This window comes from Pseudopipra pipra, chromosome 10 (genome assembly GCF_036250125.1).
Source record: "Pseudopipra pipra isolate bDixPip1 chromosome 10, bDixPip1.hap1, whole genome shotgun sequence".
NCBI classification, from domain to species: domain Eukaryota; kingdom Metazoa; phylum Chordata; class Aves; order Passeriformes; family Pipridae; genus Pseudopipra; species Pseudopipra pipra.
This window is the reverse complement of record NC_087558.1, coordinates 13,287,969-13,311,102: the sequence shown is the minus strand read 5'-3', so window position 1 is coordinate 13,311,102 and position 23,134 is coordinate 13,287,969. Positions and strand designations below refer to the sequence as shown.

Below are 23,134 nucleotides of genomic sequence, written 5' to 3'. Positions count from 1 at the left end.
GTCAGGATCCTCTCCATGTAGAACAGTAAACACTGCACAGTGCTAGCCTAGAGATACAACAGTATTTCACAATGCAAACAGAAACAGTAAGAAGCAGATTCAAAAAGCACCAAAGCACCACAGAGGAAAAATGAAATTTAGATAAAATCTCTTCAATGTATATTTCTGTGATTTCTGGATGTAAGAAAATCTAATGCACCAAGTAAAACTGACTAAAAGGTCAAAGTCAAAGAGATTTGAAGCGGGAACATCTGTGTTATGCAGCTCTGTCAGAAACCAAGCCTGAACATTTTCCTGCAGCCACCTTGATGCTAAACTGAATGGCAAATTCTGCCTTGAACTCCAAGGCATGCAAGGCTGCCTAGGCCATGCCAGCTCAGGCAAAGCCAGGACTCACAATGGTCAGGTTGTGCTTTGTTTGTCTATTTTTGAACCACGACGAGTTAAAGATCCACTGGCAGGAGGGTGTACAGGATGAGATTGCATCGCTACTGAAGGAGGAAGACCGTGGTCAGGTGTGAAGACACATGCTTATGAGACAAGGTAGGACAGAGAGAGAATTAACCAAAGGAGTCATGCAACACAGACTGCAGCTGGAGAGCAGGAAGGAGTCCAGAGAGAGGGAGAGAGCTTCAATGAAACATTGAAAGTAACTGCAAATTTCAGAAGAACTCAGGTGACCTGGAGTGAAGGCTTTACAGTTTACAAGGCAACACAGACGTTTGCTAACACAATGTACTGAGCCCTATATTTTAAAAACATTTTGTCTTTAATTCACAGAAAACATTATCAAAAACAATAACCCATCAGACAAGAATGATCATCACAGCAACTACAAAAGGGACAGGATTAAAAAAATACAGATGTATGTATCCAAAGTTAACACCCATGCATGGTAACTAACACAAAATAACATTCACAAATTGCAAGATGTTCTCTGTGCAAGGGGCTGCAGAATAACTGAATATTGAGAAATTCCATATGGAACAGATTTTTGGGAGAACACTGTAAAAGGTGCATCTTCCAAAAATTTGTTCCAGGAGGGTTACTATTGCCTAAAACTGATTTCATCATTCCATTAGGACTCAGGATCAGAAAATTTAGCAATAGGCTGTGACATGCTCCCTTACACAGAAGTGACTGAGTTTCACAGCACATCCAAATCCACATTCTGCACAGGAGACACATTCACTGAAAAGAATCACATTCATTTTCAGTTGCTGAGGTTGAGTGTTAATTTTCTGAGGCTGAAGAACAGAACACAGGAAATGCTGTTTGTGCATTTCTAATCTTTAGATTCTAATATTTAGTTATCATTTATCAGTATTACTCCCTCTGAATTTGGCAGTATTTCTAAAAGTGTATCCCACCCCACTGGATCTCTCATTTTGCCCTTGACTCTTGCTGGTGCTGCCAGTGACCACCTTGGCAAGCACATCTGATAGTGTGGCTATGACCACTGCACTATGTTAACACAGTAAAAGAACATGATAAGAGAATAATGCAACATATGTTTTGACAAAACAGTTGTGAATAAGAGGAATCTGCCACATATTGCCCAATAAACACCATAATTAAAACCATACATATGCGTGTCCTTTACCCATTTTAATTGGCAAACTAAGAAATACGCAGGAGATCAGAAACAAGAAAGACATTGACAGGGAGTTTTTTTATCACTTGCTGTAAAATAAGCAAATGTGCACATTTCCACATATAAAAATTTTTTTCACATACAAGACATAGCAAGGCTGTACTCCAACCTGTCTCAAAAGCATCTCTTCAAAGTCTTAAGTAAAACAGATTTTGTTGATACTGAGTTAGGATAGGAAGTTTACCTTGACCAAAACACCAACAACTGATCACTAGGCAACGTGGGACAAGATTTTAATTAAACATCCCACATTTGCAACACTTCAGAATTTACCAAAAGGATGAACTAGTTATGGGGTCTGTGCTTTCACCATTCAGTAAAATAACCTCTCCCTCTCCTGCATGATACCATACCTTGTTCACGTAATTTCAAAGTTATAACAAAAAGTGACATGAAGTACCAGACCTTGTGCTTCATTTTGTTCACAGGCCATTTACAAACATGCTTTGGAAGAGAGGGCCATATGGGCATCTGCAGGTCTGTTTTCAATTTTTACAGTCCTCACTGATGAGCAATATTAGACAAAAAGCTGCTCACCCAAAGTCAACTGTGTGCCAGCAACAGAGAAAGAACTTTAAGGTGTTAGACAAGTGACATTTCTATTAGAAATGTCACTTTCTATTAATGGAAGGTACCTTTTTGCATTATCTAATCTGAAACTTTAATTTTGGGAGGAACAGCTCAAGCCAGTAACTTCAATAACTGGCTGTTTATCTAAAGTCATTACAGGAATACAGACTTTTCACCAGGCAAAGAAAAAAACTCTCAAAACTTTAACTTACATTTCAATAGGATTTTTCTATTAATATGTAACACTGTTGAGAAAAAAGCATCATCTCTCTATTAGGCACATGAAGGCTTCAAGGGCTGGTGGTCCATCCATATATCTGACTCAGCACTGTTAACTACTTTGAATTTTCAGATTAAAACCTTCAAATTTTACTTTAGAATAGAAGAAAAGCAATTTCACTTTGTATCTTTTCATGGGTGCAAATAAGTGTGCAACAATAAGAAATTAATTGCTTTATTTCATGTCAAAGTTAGCTACTCTCTCTGTAAAATCAACAATGCCTACTCCAGGAGGCAGCAGTGAGGTGAGGTCCTCAAGCAGAACATTAGATATTCTACAGCTTGCTACCACATGGCTCCTAACCCCAAAGCACACAAAAGAGCCAAATCTCTCCAAAGAGCCAGAAGACTTACACAAATCCAACATCAAAGTTAGAAACAACCCCCTTCCCTTTAAAGTCTTACTTAGTTTTTGTAGCTTTTCCTCCTGAGAGGCTTTTAGTAATAATATGTATTTTTACACATCATTCATTTCACATGGATTTAGAATTTTGCTAGTCTAGGTAAAGGAAAGTAGGGCTTTCTAGTAACATTGCACACTCTAAGAATGCTTGGAAAGAAAATTAAAAGGACAATAAATAAAAACAAGGCTGAAATATCTATGATCTATACATGCTCAGCTATCCAGATCTTATATAGTCCAAGTTTCACAATCTATAAAGGTGTAAGAGAAAATACGTATTCTGAGAAAGAGTTCCCAAGTTCTCTAGCCACTTTCAGACAAAGAATAATTAAAAATGACATCTCATCTTCACAGATGAGCCAAATCAAATTATAAAAATACAAATTAAAAAACCACAATGTCTATTTCCTCACTAAAAAGCATACAAACAATACACAGTTCTCTGGTAGAAACTGCATTTAAGAAGAAGATTTATGTGCCCAACATGATCTCCTTCAAATCCATTTTTATAAATGGTTAAAACGCTACCTTTCATTTTATTTCTGCTCTCTTATTTTCCTACTCTTCCTGCCAGTGGTAGACAATGTTTTATCTCTTATTTGCCAACATTGAGCTAAGTGTGAGCTCCCTAAAGCAAGGCTAATTCCAGGAGCCCACTTCACCTTACCAAGGAAGGGCAGAGCCCCTCCTCTGCAGTTTTAAAGGTCGTGAACAACAGGTTGTCAGTGAGAGGCTTCTGGCCAGAGGTAGCAAGGACTGTGAAGCAATCTCAACAAAGACAAATCCATAGTAGTTGATCAATACCGACACTTCTGACAGCTGCTTTAATTTCAGTGTTCCCAGTACTACGTAATCCAGCTCCACCTGCAATACCCAGACAGCCCAGCTGCGAGGTGCTCAACACCAGACCTGCACCCAGTCCCATTTATGACCTCTTAGGTCACAGGGAGCCAAAAGACACTAAATCCAAATGAAGCACTACACTAGGAAAGAGACCAACCTAACGGGGTTGTCTCACTTCTTCCCACTTAAACTTCCACCTCCAGTGCTTGGCATTTTCCACAGGCAGGGCAGCAGAAGCTCACAGCACTCATAGCACCTCATTAACTCCTGTGGGCTGTCATTACTTAAAAGCTGTTTCCAATATTCTAGTATTTTTAATCATCTGTTATCCCCATCAATCACAATCACTGTGAGTGCCTCAAAGCCCTTTTCAAACTGATAATTCCTTTTCAAGATCAATCTCTAACCTAAGTTAGAGCAAATGTGCAAAAGCTAGTCAAACATAGCACTAATAACCCAAATCTGGGGAAAGAAGATAGTTATGCTGTTGAAAATGCAAACATGGGCTAGCCAACTTGATGCAAAATTAATCCAGCTCTACATTCATATATGCTTTATGGGAACATATTAACCTTGAATAACACTGTATGCTATGATCTCTCTAAGGCAGATAAGGCTTGTAAAGCTATGAAAAGATTGATTAGAATAACAAAATATATTTAAGTACCAGTTTCCACCCTTGTGGGCTCTATAATAAGACAACTGGCGGAAGCAAGTTACACATCTTAAACTGAAGGCATAAAAATTAATTATTTTACACCAAAGCTTGCCTCAAAAGGGACCACTGTAATTAGGATAATAAGCATTAGTGTACATCATGAAATTTATGTGGATTGGGTTTTTTTAAGTTTATAAATCCCTTTTGTACATAATTGTTTTGTTATTGCTATTTGAAATAAAAACACAAACCAGAAATTTAAAGTCTTATTAAAATGTATGCAGTTAAACACTGACTAAAATGTATATAATCCTCCCACAATTTCACACTTTATGGACAATATCTATCATTCTAAGTCCTTAAGTATATTAATTGCATGAATTTTAAGTACCATTAACATTCAAACAATACCATTATTCCAGAAAGCTTCCAGCAAGGATTAGGGCCTTTTGGAAACAAAATGTAATTTGCAGGGAAGATAATCAGAACATTTTAATCTATCTCAATGTATTAAAAATGAAAGGGGAAAAAAATCAGCTAATATTGGTTTTGAACACTGGAGTCCTGGCCCACGGCTCACAGAAACTAAAACAAATGCCTCTATCAATGGCAGAGCACAGACCAGGCTATAAGTGAACTGGGGCCCCACTTGGGGTAGTTCAGTGTGTACTGCACATTTACTGCTGCATGGGAGGTGTGAGCTGCTGCACCTTTTCATACTCTCACCACCTCATCTGCAGCCCCAACGAGAACGAACAGATGCTGAGGTGAAAGCAGACGGTGCATTGATTGCTTCTTTTAGGATTAGCATTAAAGTGTGCCATGTATAACATTTAACCCTCACCAAACACCCTCTGCTCCCGCACTTCCCAATCAGTCACCAGCACACCGCACAATGAGAGAAAAGAAGGATTTTGCCTTAAGCAAACAGAGCATTTGACTTTGTAGGAACAGCACAGATTAATCTTGCTCCTGTTTTTGAATGTGGCAGTTGTTTGCTTTCAAAAGTGCTACAAGGCAGCATTAGATTGCTGTTGCCAGATACCGTATTTATAATTACATCTCAGACTCTATTTATAAAACAATTTGTTAACATATCAAAACTGTTGCTGGTAAGAGGAAAATTTTTGAAGGGCAGTTCTGCATATAATCATTACTAAATTCATGGTACTTTCTCTGAAATTTAGGTTTGTTAGCTCCAGGCTCCAAGCAATTCTTTCCGATTAATTACTGTTTTCCTTCCTAATTTTCTCAAAAATTTTGACCATCACAATATGTGTGATTTCCTCCTTCAGATTATTTCATAGCATCACAATTAACATTAAAACAGCTATTGTTTTTCCACTCAGAACTTCTCATGTTTTTGAAGCAAGCAAAATGATTTTTTCCTAATAAAGTACTCCAATATCTTAGATACAGAAAAAGTATATAGGAGGAAAAGAGTTGTTATCGGTTGTGAAGAATGGGAGGGGGGGTCTTTTACCAATTTCTTTCCACTATTCCCTTTTAATAGAAATATTATATGGCATAAAATTTGACAAAAAGAATCACAATTTTTTTGCTAAGAGCTGTGACATATGTTCATTGAAACAAACCCTTTAGAGAGGGGACAAATACTCTGCAAGTGCTGCCTGAAAGAAGAAAGGAAAATTCCACTGAGAATTTAATCTGCCACTTACCATTGCTGAAATAATGGCTGATAACACAGATCACACTAACTAATCACACTGTTAACATCTCTTTTCACGTTAGTTTACATGATTTCTGTGAGCTATTGCTGTATCCATCTTCATTGTTTATGCTACCTTTCAGGACACAAGGATTTATGTGATCAAAGCTAAAGGAACCTTTTTTGTTAATGTCAGTGGACTTTGGGTAAGACCTCACACAAAATAGTGTCTGGCTTAAGGCAAGCCTCATCATAAATGCTTCAGCTAAATGTCTGCTAACAGTCCTGGCTTATATTCAGGACTTTCCAGTAACCATTACAGAGCAAATTTGCTTAGAAGCAAAGTGTAATGTACTAGCTTCGGTTTACTTTAGAATCTGTTTGTACATAAGGGATCCAGACATACCAAAGACTAGTTGAATGCTGCAATCCATGCTCTCATACCTACTTGAATGGGGATGACTACCATTACCACAAAGGGAAAAGCAAATTCAAAAACATGTGAGAAGCTTAAAAAGAGGAGGCAACTCCTGGACCTGTCCAAATTGTTGTTAAATTTTAGGAGTCAGAAAGAGACAGCAGCTGAAGGAACAGTGACCCTGCTATAGAAGTAATGCTTACATTTTGTTCCAAACAGGCAGTGACCAACTTCAGTGCACAGAGAGTACAGTATTCATTGTAACTTTATACAGCTCCTTAATTCAGAGACTACAAGTCTACAAACACTGACCAAGGCCTCCCTTCTAAACTAAATACAAAACAGAGGTAGTATTGTTGTAGGGAAGAAGGATGCCTTATACCACTTTTTAAAGTACTAAAACAGGTTGCCTAGAGAAGCTGTGGCCACTCCAGCCCTGGCAGTGTTCAAGGCCAGGTTGGATGGAGGTCTGAGCAACCTGGTCCAGTTGAAGGTTTCTCTGCCCGTGGCAGGGGAGTTGAAACGATGATTTTTAAGGTCCTTTCCAAACCATTCTATGACTCTATGAAAGCATTTTACGACACAAATCATCAATACAACAACTCCTCCAGGCCTGTACAAATGAATACAATTGCTTTGTGTAAAAAAGTAAACAATCTAGATGCCTCCAGTAGCAGGGTCTGGACTTGATAGCAAGTTATACTTCCTATGCTTCCACATCCCAAGGCCTCAGTCACTTGGTTAACACAACACAGGTAAAGCACAAGATGCTTCAAGAGGCTGTTAGAAGTGCATTTTCCTACCACCTACCTACTGCATTCTCAGGGCTCCTGACAAGTTACCAGTCCTTTTCCTGACATCGCTATCTTTGAAATGCAGATTAGTTTGCTACCTATCCTAGAAAATTTGCTTTTTCCACTGTTTTTATGCTACCTTTAGGAAACACAACTGCAATTTATATTTTTAATCACTAGCCATATTTTAAGTTTCCAGGCACATAAAGGTTCTAAAACAATTACTTCCAAAAACACCACAGTAGTGACCACGCCACCTTTCATTAATTCTCACATTTCTTTTCTGGACCACCACACCCATTTTTTCTCCAACTGCTTGTGCACCATCTAAGTGCTTTTCTTCTATTGACTGGACTTAAGGAAAGAGTTTCATTACATTTCTGCAGGTCAGCCCCAAAACATAACAGCTCTATGCCTTACTGAGGGAGTGGTTTTTCACATGTCCTAGAGCAGTAGTGACTCTTTTTGAAGTCAGATACACATTTACATTGCCACCAGCCACCTACCTTTTTAATTTATTTATTCCCCCACTCTTGAACTGGCATTTTATATCCTTACCTCTTATAAAGGCTGTTTCTTTTCAGTTGCCTGACCCGTCATTCCTTCTCTCTATCACCCAAGTTCTGCAGATGTACCTCCTAATCAACCAGCTGGAGTTCAGCCCATTCAAGCCTCTCACGAGCTGGAGAATTTAACCCTGAAGTGGTCCTCCCATTTTTCCACAGCTGACAACAGTTACTCTCTCTAATAAATCCTAGTTATGACTGATTTCTACTTCCTCTTGCTTTCAGTATCAGAATAGGCCCACAGCAAGTTCCTCTCTTGTTTTCCTTTCCATCTAATTTCTCCTAAAGTGAGGCATGTGGTGCCTTGGCGAGCTTATTTCAATTTATCTCCTTCTCCCATCTTTCCACAGCTACATCAGCTACTTCACTGGGGTTCTATCATTTACATTCCTAATTCAACAAAATAACATGAACCAATTCACTCTGCTGTATTTTAAGCTTCCAGAACACACACTTTTTTATCCCTTTCAAAAGAAATTCATCCATCCAGACATTCCAGCTGAGACACCTCATGCAGAGTGACAGGGGTCACCAAACCTCACGTACACTCCAGTCTCTGCTAACTAATGACAGAACTTGTGCATTCAGCTCCCCCAATGAGACTTTCAGTAGCACATTCAAAAGCTGGAGAAGTCCTACCCATGACTCTTGAAAACTGTTGGCTTTTGTTCATCTACTTTCGTAGTCAAGGGGTTGTAAGAGCGAGCCTACTCTCTCCAGGGTGTTGATTCCCTCCAGGTAACACCTTGCAAACCCCTCCTGTAACCCTTCATGCCTTTCAAATACTTTTGTTTCCCAGTTGCCATCTCTGTGTTCCCTCATGATATTTGAGCAAAACTCTAGATTTGTAATGGTTTTTTTAGCTTGTGAACAGCTTCAAACAAAAGCTGCAACGTGAATTGCCTTTTGGATGTGGCAATAGAGCCACGCTCACACACTTGTTCACGCTTACCCCATGTTGCTCCAGCATGATTTATCTCTAATCCAAGTAGTTGTCAGCAAACTGGAAACTGAGAGAGGTTAAGAATACTACAGGAACCTCCCTCATTCTCCATAAAACAGTGTGAAAAATGAAGAAAAACAAACAAAAACATCAGTAAGCTCTGGTCAGTAAATACAGGCATCTCAGAGAAAATACAGAACAGCATGTAGTGGTTCACAGCTTTTTTCCATACAGTCATGCCATAAGAAAAAGGAACATGGGCCTTTCCATTTAAAGACATGAGAATTACACATTGATAGAATTTGGATGTCTGACCAGGCAGATATCCTTTCCAGAAATTTTCTGGTTTTATGATGACTTCTTTTTCCATTTATATTTTATTCTTGACCAATTTCAGCACTTTTTTAATAAAATAACATTTTAAATAAAATCCTGTTGCTATTTGTTTCTGTTAATTTTGTTCCAGTAAATTCAGTTTGGCTTGCAACAGCACTTCAATTCTGACTTATAGCTTTTGGTGGTAAGGCCAATTAACTCTCATACCACTTTCCCTTAACTAAACAGAATTAAGGGCTTCCCTCAAAGCAGATTGGTTTATTCCAAGCCATATTTTAGGTGATACAGGAGTTTAATAAAAAAACCAAAACCAAGACTGTTTCTCCAAGAAGGGACATTTCCACCAAACTAAAACAATCCAAGCCATTTTCTTTTCATTTATCCTAATTTAATAAATCTGGAGGCAATGCAAAGATACCCGACACTGGTATTTGGGTGCCAATTTTCAACCTGAACCACCCTATATTGGACTTTGGGATTCAGCTGTGTGCTTTACTCAGCAAGAATATAGAAGGAAATTATGAGCTCTTAGAAAAGTAAAGTAAAAGTCACAGACCTTAATGCTGCTTTAAGATAATGGGGTACTATAATAATAAAAGAAAAACAAGAGGCTTTTTAAATTGAGAATGCAAAGAATGAGGCAAAATATCTGCTTGTCAATTGCTGTTTTTCCTTCTCCTTCATTTCCTGATTATTGTAGGCTTTTCAGCAATGCTAATGCTCTTTCCAAATAGCTCCTAAAAACAAACTCTAAGCTTTTACTTTACATGGAGTACACAAACAGGAGATACCAAAACAATAGAAAAAAGTAGACAAATTCTGCAAGACTTCCCTCAGTGAAGAAGGGGTCAGAGGTGATAAAGCAGCAAAATCACGAGGAAGAAAAAGCAGACAAATGCAGTCAACAGAAGAGGAGAGGAAAAGGCAACAAAAGAGGTGGGATGTGATCCCTGCTAAAAGGTTGCAGAAAGCCTCCTAATCAAGATGCCTATTGATGAAAGTTTAAGGAATGCACAACCAGGTCGTGCTTTGCCCTGGAGCACCTGCCCAGGAACAACACTGTTCTGATGCCCAGAGGCTGACCATTATGAGACTCCAGCTTCTGCAGTAACCACAACCAGCACTGACCATTCCTGTTTCATCCCTGCTTCAGACACAGCATAATGAACAAAGGAGCAATGTGACAAGATTCTTTTCCCAGCTATGAAGTCTCTCCTGGGATGCTACTGGTAGGCTGGTATAGAGAAGCAGAACACATCTGGCCCAAGATTGTAATAGTTTGAAACCCATTGTACACACACTATCCAGTAAGGCAACAAATATTTCTCCTCCCATCCCTGTGACTTTCTTATATTCTACATTCTACAAAGCTTGCAGGGAAAGTGAGACCTTCCAGATGTGTCAGATAGCTCTTGACAGCTTCTCCACATGCAGTTCTGGAGAGCTCACTAAAGCTATAACTTCTAGGTAAGTAAAAGCTTAGGTTTTCTTCCTAGTGCCATTTCATTCCAATTAGGACTACATTTTTGCTTGAACAGGCCTATAGAAATAAATAGGAAAACCAGAAAACAAAGTAAGTTCTGTGAGAGAGAAAATGCTGTGGTATGGCTTTGAAAAAAATCAGAAGAAATTATAGTCTGCAAATCTCATGTTGCTCAGATACAAGGCAAATTACCAAGAATGTTTCTGATTCTGTGAATTGATAAAGGGTTATTATATCACATAGCTACACTTTCCTGTACGGATTCTCTTTTTTTTTTGGTTTAATGTAATTAAACCAAAACAGACATTGTTTCCAGTCAACTTGCCCTAATGTTGAAGTAAATCTCTTGTGGTTATAATCCTGTGCACAAAGGTAAACCCCAAATATTGCAAAAGAAATAACATTTCTTGAAAAGCATGCAGAATCTTGATGCCTATAAAGAGTTTATTGAAATACGAACAAAGACATGGCACTTTCAAACAGAGGTTTATAATTTACTAAGATTTGTGTGTTTATGTTTTAAAGTTAACATACCATAACAGGAAGGTAATAAGCATGTTCTTCAATTATTCAAAGCACTCTGCATTCCTTCATTGTTCCAGCTGGGCTATGTCAACTCTTCCTTCAGAAATCGTGTCCACATGCTTGCAGATTGGTCAGGAAAACATACTATGGAATGAATATAAACTGGTAATAGCAGCAACACATTCTGTTTTCCAGACTCTTCCAAAAATTTACTTTAATGATTACATGCATTCATAAGTACAGCCTCAGTCCCTGATTACCTGTAGGAAGCACATATATTTCATCCAGTATTTTTCTAAAAGGATTTATACGTCTCTGCTGGTATTTTGATTTTAGCAACATTTTGACACCCATTAGACGATTTCAATATCTAACAATTGCCAACTGCATAACAGGGTGATCATGACTCTTTCAGAGAAGAAAATTAGGAACATTAGTCCTTATGACCAGAGTTTTCCTCCTAAGCCTAGTGGTCCAAGCTCCTACTAATAAAGGACAACCACAAAAATGCATAACTGTACTTCAGAGAAAAAAGTTATTGAGTGGTAGTTATAACACACAGTATGTGTTATGTTCACGTAAGTGTACAGAGAATACAGGTAAGTTTAATACATTTATATGAAACATTTTTATGTTTCTTTGAGATGCATTAAGAAAGACTTCAGGAAACTGTCATTCACCTTATGTAATTCATATTTCCTAAAGAGCAAAGCATTCTAAAAGCTACTCTTAGGTGTTAAAAACTTCACAATATAAACCTATTACATAAAAACATTCTAAAGTTGAAAAAAGCCTTGTAATCATTCTGTGATCCTCTGGTGGTTTGTTGTTCTCATTCTCATACTTATATAGTTCACTGCTAATAAGGTAAGCCAGCCCCTCACAATAAACCAAACATCACAGTAAACAAGCTAGTCATCTAAATTATGAACAAACTAACATGTTCTTACCATTCATTAAGGTTGCCTAGAAACTACTTTTACTTTTTTGAAAAACAGCAACGTCTGGATAAACAATCCAGCCCCCAAAATGCGCGGTGAAAACAGATAACATCTGAAAGCCATGAAACCAGAGTGCCAAAGGCACACCCTGGCCTGGCCAGGCTGCCTGAGAACACTGAGATAATGGCCTACAAGTAGGGATGACAGCGTGGACTGGCCAAGATTTAAACAAAAAAAGCAGCCACCTAAATCAGGCTGTTAAATCATATGCAATCATACAGAGGTATATCCCAATTCTCTGCACCATTAAAAACAAAAATAGCACAAATAACCAGGTCTTCAAGACATTGACTGTGAAAGACAATGACACCAAGGAGTTAGTGAGCCCCTTTAAATTAGTCTCGTCTCCCCCCACCCTGAGAAGTGCCCCAGCAGCACTTCCCCATGTTTTTTATGCAGTCTCACAATGTTTCTCTCGGACTCCCACCCTCTGTGATGTGTATTGAGTAGAGGGGAGGAGGGAAAAAGCCCAGCAACAGTGTAATTTCCCCCTGTCACAGTCCTGCAATGCAGAGCTCTGGCAGGTAAACGAGGGGAGCTCCTGGATGGGCTGATAGAGGAGCTGGCAGCTCCTGCCACAGCCTCAGTTCCTCTGCCAGTTGCACAATGGAGGGACTTCCAAATGCACGTGGAATGTGTAAATCCGTGACTCTTGTGGATTTTATGCTGTGAAATTTGGATGAAAATCAAACTTCTGGTTCCAATGCAAACACTCCAAACTGGTGGAGTGTTTGAAAATTGCAAGCTGATATAGACTCATGTGTTTGGAAAAAATTAATTTGTAAACACCAATCAAACATACCGACAATTTGGCTGTTGTATTGCAGGTGGTGATACAGCAAGGATATTTGTTAAGCTATTGACAAGAGTTAGGAAAGTAAAAAACACCTTCAAAAAAAGATGTCATCAATCCAAGTGATTATTTAAAGTTCATATTTAAACGAATATTTCACATGCACTGAAAGACTGAAAAAAGAAATTCTCATTAGTGCTCTTCATGAAATGATAGAATCATTCTGATCAGTAAGTTGCTTCAATGGTGCAAAGATGTGTTTTTAATAATAGAAATATTCCTTAGTTTTCATATTGTCCTAATAACATAGCATACTACAATGTATTATATTTACCAAAACATGTATAACATTTAAACTACCACCATTTAAATCAATCCAGTCATTCTAGGCCTGTTGTTTCCAAACTATTCCCTTTACAAGAGAGGCCAGCTATTTGCTCCTGTTCAGGATAAACACACATGTTGAAATCTGGGGAATTCCTGAAAAAATAGTAGCTCCCATCTTCCAACCATTTATAAGTGTTTGCACTGGGTATTAATTGCCTCCAAATTTTGCTCTGCCAGGACTTTACACTTAGTCCATGTAGAGCTGTAAGTAGTGACATAAGGCAATGAAGAGTCAAGCTCTGTGGTGCTGTAGCTCATACACACCTTTTCAGCAGCTTACTGAGCACTTTGATTAGATTTTGATTGAAGTGACAGATTTTCAAGGAAGGGTTATGTCTCCAGTAGATCAGGTGCTACTCCATACTTGGAAACTCAGACCTCTTTCTAACATTGTTGACCTGGTGAGTATTGGAATTTAGCTGCTTTTTATCTTATTTTATAAAATGTCTACTCTTATTTATAATAACTTGACTAGAAAGTGCTGATTCTCAGGCCACAGTGCTTTGCAGATGGTACTGCTCTGGGGACGAGAGAATAAGGAGATCGAATTGTCACTTTGCTATAGCTTCCTGAGAATTTCCAACAAGTTACTGAATGATTAAATGGCCTAATTCCCCTGTAAGGTGATGATGATAATAGTACTTCTGCCCTGTCTGTTTTCATCTCACAGGAATTGGGCAGGGTTAGGTTGATGAGCAATATGTGCCTGGAACAACTGGGTATTCAGCCACAGATACAATAATTATTATCCCCACTCTTAACTGCTCTGAAGAGAAGGGGGGAAAATAATGGTTTTGTGTAGAGAAGCAAGACACTGATCAGTAACTCTGTGTTAAAAATACCATCTTTTACTCTCCTGTTGGTTACATTTCTTTTCGGAAACAGCAAAACTCCCTGCCAACTAGAAAACAGTGTTTTCTCCAAACAATTTGCTCAGAGAGGAAAACTCATCTATTTGTGCTTCTGTTTAGCTTGAAGAACATGGTAAATAATGTCAGGAGGGTCTTATAGCTGTAATTCTTGGTAAATTTACAAAATTCCAGAAGTAAAAACTGACTTCTCTGTCTTACCACAGCTAGGCTGGAGAAAAGAGTTTTTCACGTAGCAATTATTACTGATACTGCTGCACAGTCTCCATTAAATTTTAGTCACAATGATTAGGTTCAACAAGAAGTAGAGGTCAGCTCAAATTTATGAATTCATACTATATTTAAGTTTAGCACAATGGGAAGTCTTACGTGTTTTTTCGAGAAAAGTAATTTTAAAAATTACTAATTACACATTAGTTTGCACCCATTTTTCTGAGACAATTAAGCAATGCAAACAACATCTTCCTTTACCATAACCACAGCCTTTTCCAGAAACTGATAATTTTATGATCAGTTAAAAATTAAATGGGATATTTCTTATGACCTACAAGAGCATTACATCATTAATGTGTCAACAGAAAGTGCCTAAACCATCCTGTTCTACTGCACAATAAAAGAATCACATAAACAGTAGTCACAAAATTTATAACTTAGTTTTTTCTATTTCGGTATTTAAAATGCCCCTTTCAAATTTTAACTCAGTGCTACCCTGAACATAGTTTTTACATAAGGTTTGCGTCAAAGGAGATGAATTTACTGAAAGGAAGGGTAAATGTAGGGCTACAATGTGTTCCTCACTAACAGTACTCAATTCAGTTCTCACGTAGCATCACATATTGAGAACAAATCACACAGTCTGTCTAAACATACTTTACTGCCATCATCACCGCTTCCAGCTCTAAGGAATCTAAACATGATTCCTTTCACAGGAATAATCCATTGTTTCAAATTCTGCCTTTGTATCACCTAAACATAAATGATGACACTGGAGATCAGAGCTGAATCTTGAAGAGAAATGACAGTCAGTGATAAAACTGGCAGCCAAATTTCACAGACTTTTGGATCATGATCACATTCAGTGTTCACTGTCCTGTGCTGAATTTCGTAAAAATATTCTTTTGAATGGCATGATCTGTGTAATATTATATTTAATGGCAGGCATCTTTTAAGAAAACACATTTAAAATATAACACTTTGCTGCCAGTTCCCAGAAAGAACATGGCCACAATCATGCAGAATGGGCAAACATTCACAGGCCAGATTTATATGGCAAACCCAAGCTAATTGATATATGTGTCTAGAATAAAAAGACTATTAAAAAGTAAAGCCTATAAGTCTGAGGGAAAAGGGCTGATTTTCAAATGCATAGCAACATATTTCATAAATACAGGACCCCAAATACCTGCCTCCTTACAAGTTGCAGTCTTTTACTCCAGCCTGACATTTCTTGAAGGTACTTAAAAAATGGCTCTTCTTGACCCTCCCTGCCCAAGTCAGGTGAAGGGCAGCATGAGCAGAATAAAAGGTTCCTTATCAAGAAGGCTCTTCAGTCATTTAAACAAACAGCAGATTTTTGAAAGGAACATGACAGAGAAACGAGGAAGTTAAAGAAAAGGAAGGATACACAAGAAGGAAACACACCATGCAGTCAAAAAAACCCTTTTTCCCATCTGCTTTAATATTAAAATGAGCAATGAGTCCAGCAAACCAGTGTCTACTTTGCATCCAGTTTGAACACAGATTTTACCCACACAGGAAGACAGATACCTGCTTTTTGGGGCTACCAGTCATGCAGCAGCTTTTGTGACTATGCACACAGAGCAGCAAATCCAGCCTTTTCTTTTGAAAGCTTTCTTAAGAGTTTATGATATTAAGTTAATTTGCTTGAAAAAAACTAGAAAGTCTTCAGAAGACAAGGAAATATCTCCCAAATTATATTTCTTTACAGTTCTTTCCTGCAAGAGCAGATTATGGTTCCCTGATGATGTGGACTGCAGAGCAGTGTGAGCACAGCCCAGCCCCTGGGTACTGCCTTGCCAGTGCCTGGGCTAGTCTGGCTCAGGTCTTGCTTCCCAGCAGTGCTACACTCAGCATTTGCTGTGAAGATCCCTGCCTCAAAACCAGGCTGGTTTCTGTCATCCACTTCTTAGAACAGTGAGGAAATGACATGGTTCTGTCAGCTCTATTCCCTACAGGTCCTCTCAGTCCCCTAAGTGCTCCAATAACATCTACAGGGGGACACAAAGTTGGTGACAAGGCAGCTGGCCTCCTTCTGTCACAGAAAGAGCTCTGGGAGAAGGGCCAGGCTTTTGCATTAATCTGATGACCTGACAGTTTCATCAAGCATGGATTTACTCTACAAATAAAGGCGAGTCTGTCTTCATCCCTTCCCTGCCCATAGTGCCACCTGATTTTACTTCCCCGTTAGCAATGGCAGCTGCCCACGCAGGACTGGATGCAGTCCTGGACACAGGGCTGGAAGTAGGGCTGGAAGCAGGGCTGGACACAGGACACTCACCAGAGGGCAGCCAGCCTGGCCTTGCTGGCCACCTGCACAGCATCCCCTGTGCTCCCAGCCCATTACACACCTTATATCTGCCACTGAATTCAACAGTCCAAACCCCCAAAGCAGTTGCTGCTGTTGTTAAACTAATGATCTAGCATAATCAAATCTAGATATAAAAATAAGCACGTAATTGCCCTATTTTATAAACTTTAGAAATGAGGATGTCACACACTTCTCATTCAGTTCAGCTTAGAACACAGCACAATTCAAACAAAAAATCTACTACTTCTCTATCAAAATAAAAGCAGTTAAAGTGTTGTGGAAATGCTGAGATTTGAAACACTGGCTTTCTTAGAGTCTTCATATTTTTCAGCCTCCCCTTCTACTGTATGCTATGATGATTATAATGGATACAATTAAAGCATACAAGCTGAGGAAGACTAAAAGTTAAAGCATATAGCTTCCTGGAAAGAGATTAACTATCTTAATAGTTAAGACCTCATCAGAAAAAAAATAATAATGTAAATTTCCATAGCTCTGGAGAGGCAGAGCTTGTGGATATTAGCACCACTGCTGCTCAAAGTCTGCAAATGACCTCCCTTGCTTATCCCAAAAGACCTTTCTCCCTCTCTTGTTCTCTCCTCTCACATACACAAACATGTAGTGCTCTGCCAGCCTTAACAAAATGTTATGGTCTTACATAGAGAATGGATGACAACAGTAATATACATTCCTATTTCTACAGCACAAGCTAATATTTTTCCTACAGCTGAACAAGTTTGGGATCAAGAGGGAGACTGAGAATTACAATGTATCTTTTTCCAAAATTTCCTTTTCTTAATATTTTCCAGTAACTTTCATTTGTAGTAGACATGATAGAAGGGAACACACTCTGAAAACACAGTTCATCATTGACAAAACTGGGTAAAAAATTCTAAATAATAGATGCATTGACTTGGGATCAATTCTTGGTCCTTTTTCTCAGAAAATATTTAGTTATACATAAACAGGATAGGACTGAAATATTCCTTATGGCAGCAGGAGAGTCTTTTGACAAGAAGTGTTCCTAAAAAAAATACGGCATTTGTAAGTTTTCTTATCTTCAGGCAAATAATCATCTTTACTCACATCAGATTGCTACCAGGACATGTCCAAGTTTGCAGTATGGGCAGAGACCTACCTCTGAATTACTCATTTTCTTCTAAGCAAATGCATGGTATATTCTATTTGCAAAAGTCCAATCTATTTCCTGAAAGAATCAACAGTGGGAAAATGCATCGGAAATACATACAAAAGAATACAATGAATAGAAACAGCATGCTACAAATCTCACAAGCTGTGGTGCTTTCCTCAAGCCTGGCTCTTAATGTCCAGAGGCATGGGAATCTGTGTAAGGAACATCAGCTTTCAACAAAAAAAAAATTTTGTACTTCTTGTTCTTGCAGAAAGAAAAAGAAAAATCTTGAAAATGTAAAAAGAAACACTGCCAAAAGGTTCAGATGTGATTCATTCCAAATGTATTACTAAAAAGAAATAAGAGGGTGTTAAAGGCAATGTGATTTTGAGTTCCCAATGAAGATTTGTTTTAAACTATTTATTCTCCCAATGAAGATTTGTTTTAAACTATTTATTCTCACCATAGTACTAGTGATTTTAATAAATATTGCTATTAGAAGAGCTATTTCTTTGATTTCATGGCAATCAAATTGCCCAGTGTAGTCACCTTCTTAATGACAGCTCTTTGCTCTAACACAAGCTGTAGAATGAAACCTGCTCCCTGAAACCCTTTCCACATTATAGACACCTCAATCAATTCTGGTGGGAAGAAGCCTCTTTATTTACAGCAGTTCAATGAAAACAGAATTCTAGTCATCAAGTCTATTATTCACTGGATGTTCCTGTAAATCACATTTCTACAGTGAGTGCATGTTGCACTGCTCATCATGTTACAATTCTGTTATTGGGATTCCAGACACAAAACTGCTGGTAGTGAAGAGATTTTTCCAAAATTACATTAAATTACATCTCTCCTGTGCACATCCACCAGAGATGGACTGAACTCAGCAGAGAGATGCAGACCCAAATTCAATTTTACATGCATCTTTTAAAAAAGAATCCAATTGAAAGAGAAGTTGTTGTGGGTTTTTTTTATTTTATTCTGGTTAAAAATACAGTTATCATCTACTTTCCCCTTCCCTTTTCTGAAGAGAAGGGATGATAGAATGTAATAAGGGGAACAACTGATCCCAGGCAGTGATTCACACATACGGGGTATTTTGTGACTCTAAATAGCCAGTGTTTGATGCTGGCATTGGGATTTGGTTTCAGTTCCTTCAGCTCTATAAGAACTGAAAGACCTCCAAGTGTCACCTTATGGAGGTCTCCTCCCCATCAGCTCCATCCAGCAGGTTTTACCATAGAACAGCCTGGGCAGAATTGGGCAATAACTGCCAAATTCATTGTTACTTAGTGGAGTTTGGTAATCAGTCACACATGTACAAAGAATTGTTTGGATAGAATAAATGTGTCCCATATGTCAAGAGCTCCATGTAATATAACCAACAACATATATGGGAATAAGAGAGCACGCTGCTGTAGCCAGCTTCAGGCATTGCAGAGGCCTGAACAGTACTTACTAGCAAGTGGCTTCTAGTTCTTGTCATGATAAATCTGTGAACATATATACAGTTCATCATTAGAAGATCTCTCAGCATGACCTCTGCAGAGAGGAAGCCAATTACAAACTCCCCAAGTGGCAGGAGGGCAGCGTGCTGCCAATAGAGACTGCTTCACTCCTGACTGCTGTTCTGATGAAAATGCAGATGATTTTTCTTGTCACGACATAAATAAGATCAGGGCAAAAGATTATGTCACACGTGAATTAGTGCCTCCACGTAACACACTCATGGCCCATCAGACACAGCCTGGAACAAATGAGTTTACGTAATGTGCCACAGTTCTGGATTTCTGTCTGAACCTCTGGTTTAGCTAACAGACTTTCAACAACAAATTATAGCCAGACAAGACCTTACTGATTATACATGTGCAGACGCTGAAAAACAAGTTGTTATTACCGCAGAATCCAAATGTTTCCTCTTGATTTTCCTCTCCTACCACTATCACTAAGTATATCCTAATTACTCACAGCCAAAGTAAAGTTATATTGCCAACCCTTGAAGGATATTGCCATCCTAGGTCATGTCTTTCCTAAGCAAGCCTTGAAAAAGACACTAGGTGTATAAAAAGGTTAGGAACCAATCTGCAGTTGTGCAGTTTCCATTGGAAGCTTTAGCTCTGTCCATAACTAAGGTGTGATGACATTACAATGAAATGTAACTTCTGAAATCCTGTTCTTGATGAGCACGACAATCGAAGAAATCCTGAGAAGTTGCTCCCTGTTTTGTTTACCAGATCAAGAGAGAAACAAACAAAATCCCTCATACACAAAATCAGTTTTTCAAATGACAGCACTGATCTGAAGAGCCCTCTTAGGACACATATTCCAAGGGGGTTTAACATACCTGTTTTCTCTCCCGCCTACTCCCAAAGAACAAAGTCTGCCAGATTTATTATGTCAATTATATAGTTATTGCAACTTCATTAGTGGTGATCAGAACATTTCAGTTGTGCTCACAGGCGGCCCGGGGGATTCCTGGAGAAACTGGGAATGTTTGTAACCACTCGGACCCCTCCTTCAGAAAGTTGGAGGCAAAGGGAAGGAGGGGCACCCCACGCACACCCCTCGCCCCATCCCCGCAGCACTCCCAGGTCCCCGGCGCTGGCTCTGCCCTGTCCAGCGCCAGGAGCCAGGGCCAGCACACCCCCGTCCTGCCCGTCACCCCCGGGCACCCCATCCCTGCCCGCCACCTCCGCACCCGCGCCGGGCGGGGGGTCTGGCTGCGGGCGTGCCAGCGAGCGGGGAAGGGCAGTAGGAAGCGGGGGAAGTGGGAGGGAGACGGGTCAGAAGGGTCCGTCCCGGGAGATGGGTGGGGAGAGGCAGCGGGCGAGCTGGGCTGTGCCGCAACGCCCCTCGCTATAAAACGGAGGGGCCGCGCTCGGAGCGGGAGGAGCGGTGCGGCCGGGAGGGAGAGCGGCCGGAGTCCGGCCCCGCTGAGTCCGGCCCCGCTGAGTCCGGCCCCGCTGAGCCCGGCCCCGCTGAGCCCGGCCCAGCAGAGCCCAGCCCAGCCCAGCCAAGCCCAGCCCAGCCGATCCGAGCCCGGCGCGGTGCGAGCGCTGCCGGGGCTGAGCCGCCCCTCTGCGAGCGCTGCGCGGAGCCAGGTAAGCGCGAACCTCCCGCGGGCGCGGAGCGGCCCCTGCGCGCCCCCTGCGCGCCCCCGCGGGCTGTGCCCCGCACCTTCGCCCCGGGGGAGGGAGATTGTGGCACAGCCTCCTGCTGAATTTATACTTGGTTTACATGGCGTTGACAGAGAAAGGCTCAGCCCCAGACAAGACGCAGGTAACTTAAGCCCCGTGCCCCGGTTTGCCCTTCGAGGCACGCTTGCTTAACGCGCACAACATAGTTTTGGAGATGACTGAGCGTCCCACAGACTCACAGCCATGCCGTGTGTGAGCGCTCGTGTCCTGTCAACACTTTGAGGAGAAAGCAGAGGCACCCTTTGGCAGAAGGCACAGTGCAGTAACAGCACCTCACCATCACGAGTCATCCCATCAGCCTACAAAAACCAGCCCTCTGGTCTCTGGTCAAGATCAGATTCAGATGAGCAATTAAATTTTTATCACTGTGCTAAGCTCATCATAGAAATTAATCAAAAGTCGCCAAAAGTGATACTCACGATTTTTGAGACTTGTGCAGACAGTTCATTTTCTCAGTCTAACAGGCAATGCAACTTCCACCAGTTAGCAGCAAGTACTGGTTTCATCAAAACTGTGTAGCATACACTTTCCATAACTAGATTTATCCTTTTTCTACAGAAAAAAAAAAATATTGAGCAATCTACAACCAGAGATCAAATTTTAGTTAGTAAAAGTTAAATTGCTCCCCCTCACTTTTTTCTCTTTTTTTTTCCCCTTTTTTTTTCTTCCTGGCATTAGTCAGTTTCTAAACTTCTTGGATTCACACTGGACTAGAGTTCTTCAGCAAGTTCAGATGAGATCCTGTAACATATTTACTGTCCTTCCACTCTCCATGCTTTAAAACACAATGTTACCAGTTATTTATAGGCACAAAACCTGTATTCTTCCAAGTCAAGTAGTGTATCAGTAACTAAGTCAGTCAATCAGATCACAATGTGTACAAGCAGTAAAATTGCAGCATTCAGTTACACCTCTTTCTATATTTCTGCGAACACCCTAGACTTAATGAGATGTATGGCAATAAGCGACAGCAGGATTCTGCCCAGAGCATGCTACAGTTAACTGTAAATTTCCATGACTTCCAAAAGTAGCAGTACTTGTTTGGATTGTGTTGTGTTGCATAGCATGGGACAAGCTAATAAATGGGCTCAGTAAAATCACAAGGTGAGGGTCAAGAGAGATTTTTTGTTTAGGGGAGGCATCTTCTCTTTTCACTTGTGTGAACACACAGTGCTAACATGATTAGATTTTTGTCTGAATAGGAGGATTAAGTATGGCCTGAAGCAGGTAATTACCATGATGATGTAGAAACGCTCTTTTAGGTCTGTTTTAGTGTCAGACAAATGTTTCATACTCCTGACTATGGCAGTCCATTTTGCTTGTTGCCACCATAATCTTTTGAATTACAGCATCTTTCGAAAACATGAAGTGCCTACAAATTAAGCTTTTGCTCATGTTCTAAGAAGTTCAAATATGTGCCTTTCCATGTGTATTTCTGTACACTTTTCTTCTCTACAACTTGAACTAGGTAGCAGAGAAAAATCAGTTATGATTATTGAGTGCTTCCTAGCTTATGTTGCTAAACTGAGAAAGAGTGGTCCTGTACAGTTATGAGAAGTCACGTTTATCATTGAAGTTGAATATAGCTGGATTCATTTTCCCCTTTTGTCATAGTAATAGATGGAAACAGAGTTAATTTTCACACTGGAGGAGAGCAGAAGTCCACCCATTTCCGATGGTGTAAGGTGTTCCTGCCTTCCTGCTTCGACACAGTACCTTGCTTGGGCTGGACCACATGTGCAAACTGCAGCTAGAAGTTACTGGTTTAAAAGGCAGCAAATACCAGCCTGGAATGCCAGTAACAGCACTGCAGAAGTGAGGAGAGTGCTGCCTTTTAGTTTCAAACATCACAACTCAACAACCTGCTTTTTACAGTCTTAGAACAAGAAGATGCATGATTGTATTTGTGTTACCTGCTGAAGGAGTAATATTATCCTTAATTGTATTAAACATTGGAAAATGTATCTCATTTCTGTTTGTAATTTTTGTACTATAAAAACAGAGGCAGATGCAGAATGTAAACGTGGTGATTTATTTACACTTTCTAGAAATGTATGGACTGA

The 23,134-nt window shown here is 39.8% G+C and overlaps 1 protein-coding gene across 1 annotated transcript; it reads left to right on the top strand.

The window, feature by feature from the left end:
* Nucleotides 1-398: 398 nt before the first annotated feature.
* LOC135419321 (SH3 domain-binding protein 1-like) lies at nucleotides 399-23,035 on the top strand. Its single transcript, XM_064665595.1, has 3 exons — nucleotides 399-515; nucleotides 20,247-20,975; nucleotides 22,686-23,035. Exons 1-3 carry the CDS (start codon nucleotides 399-401, stop codon nucleotides 22,686-22,688), a joined length of 849 nt encoding a protein of 282 aa, XP_064521665.1. The 3' UTR covers nucleotides 22,689-23,035.
* The last annotated feature ends 99 nt before the right edge of the window (nucleotides 23,036-23,134 follow it).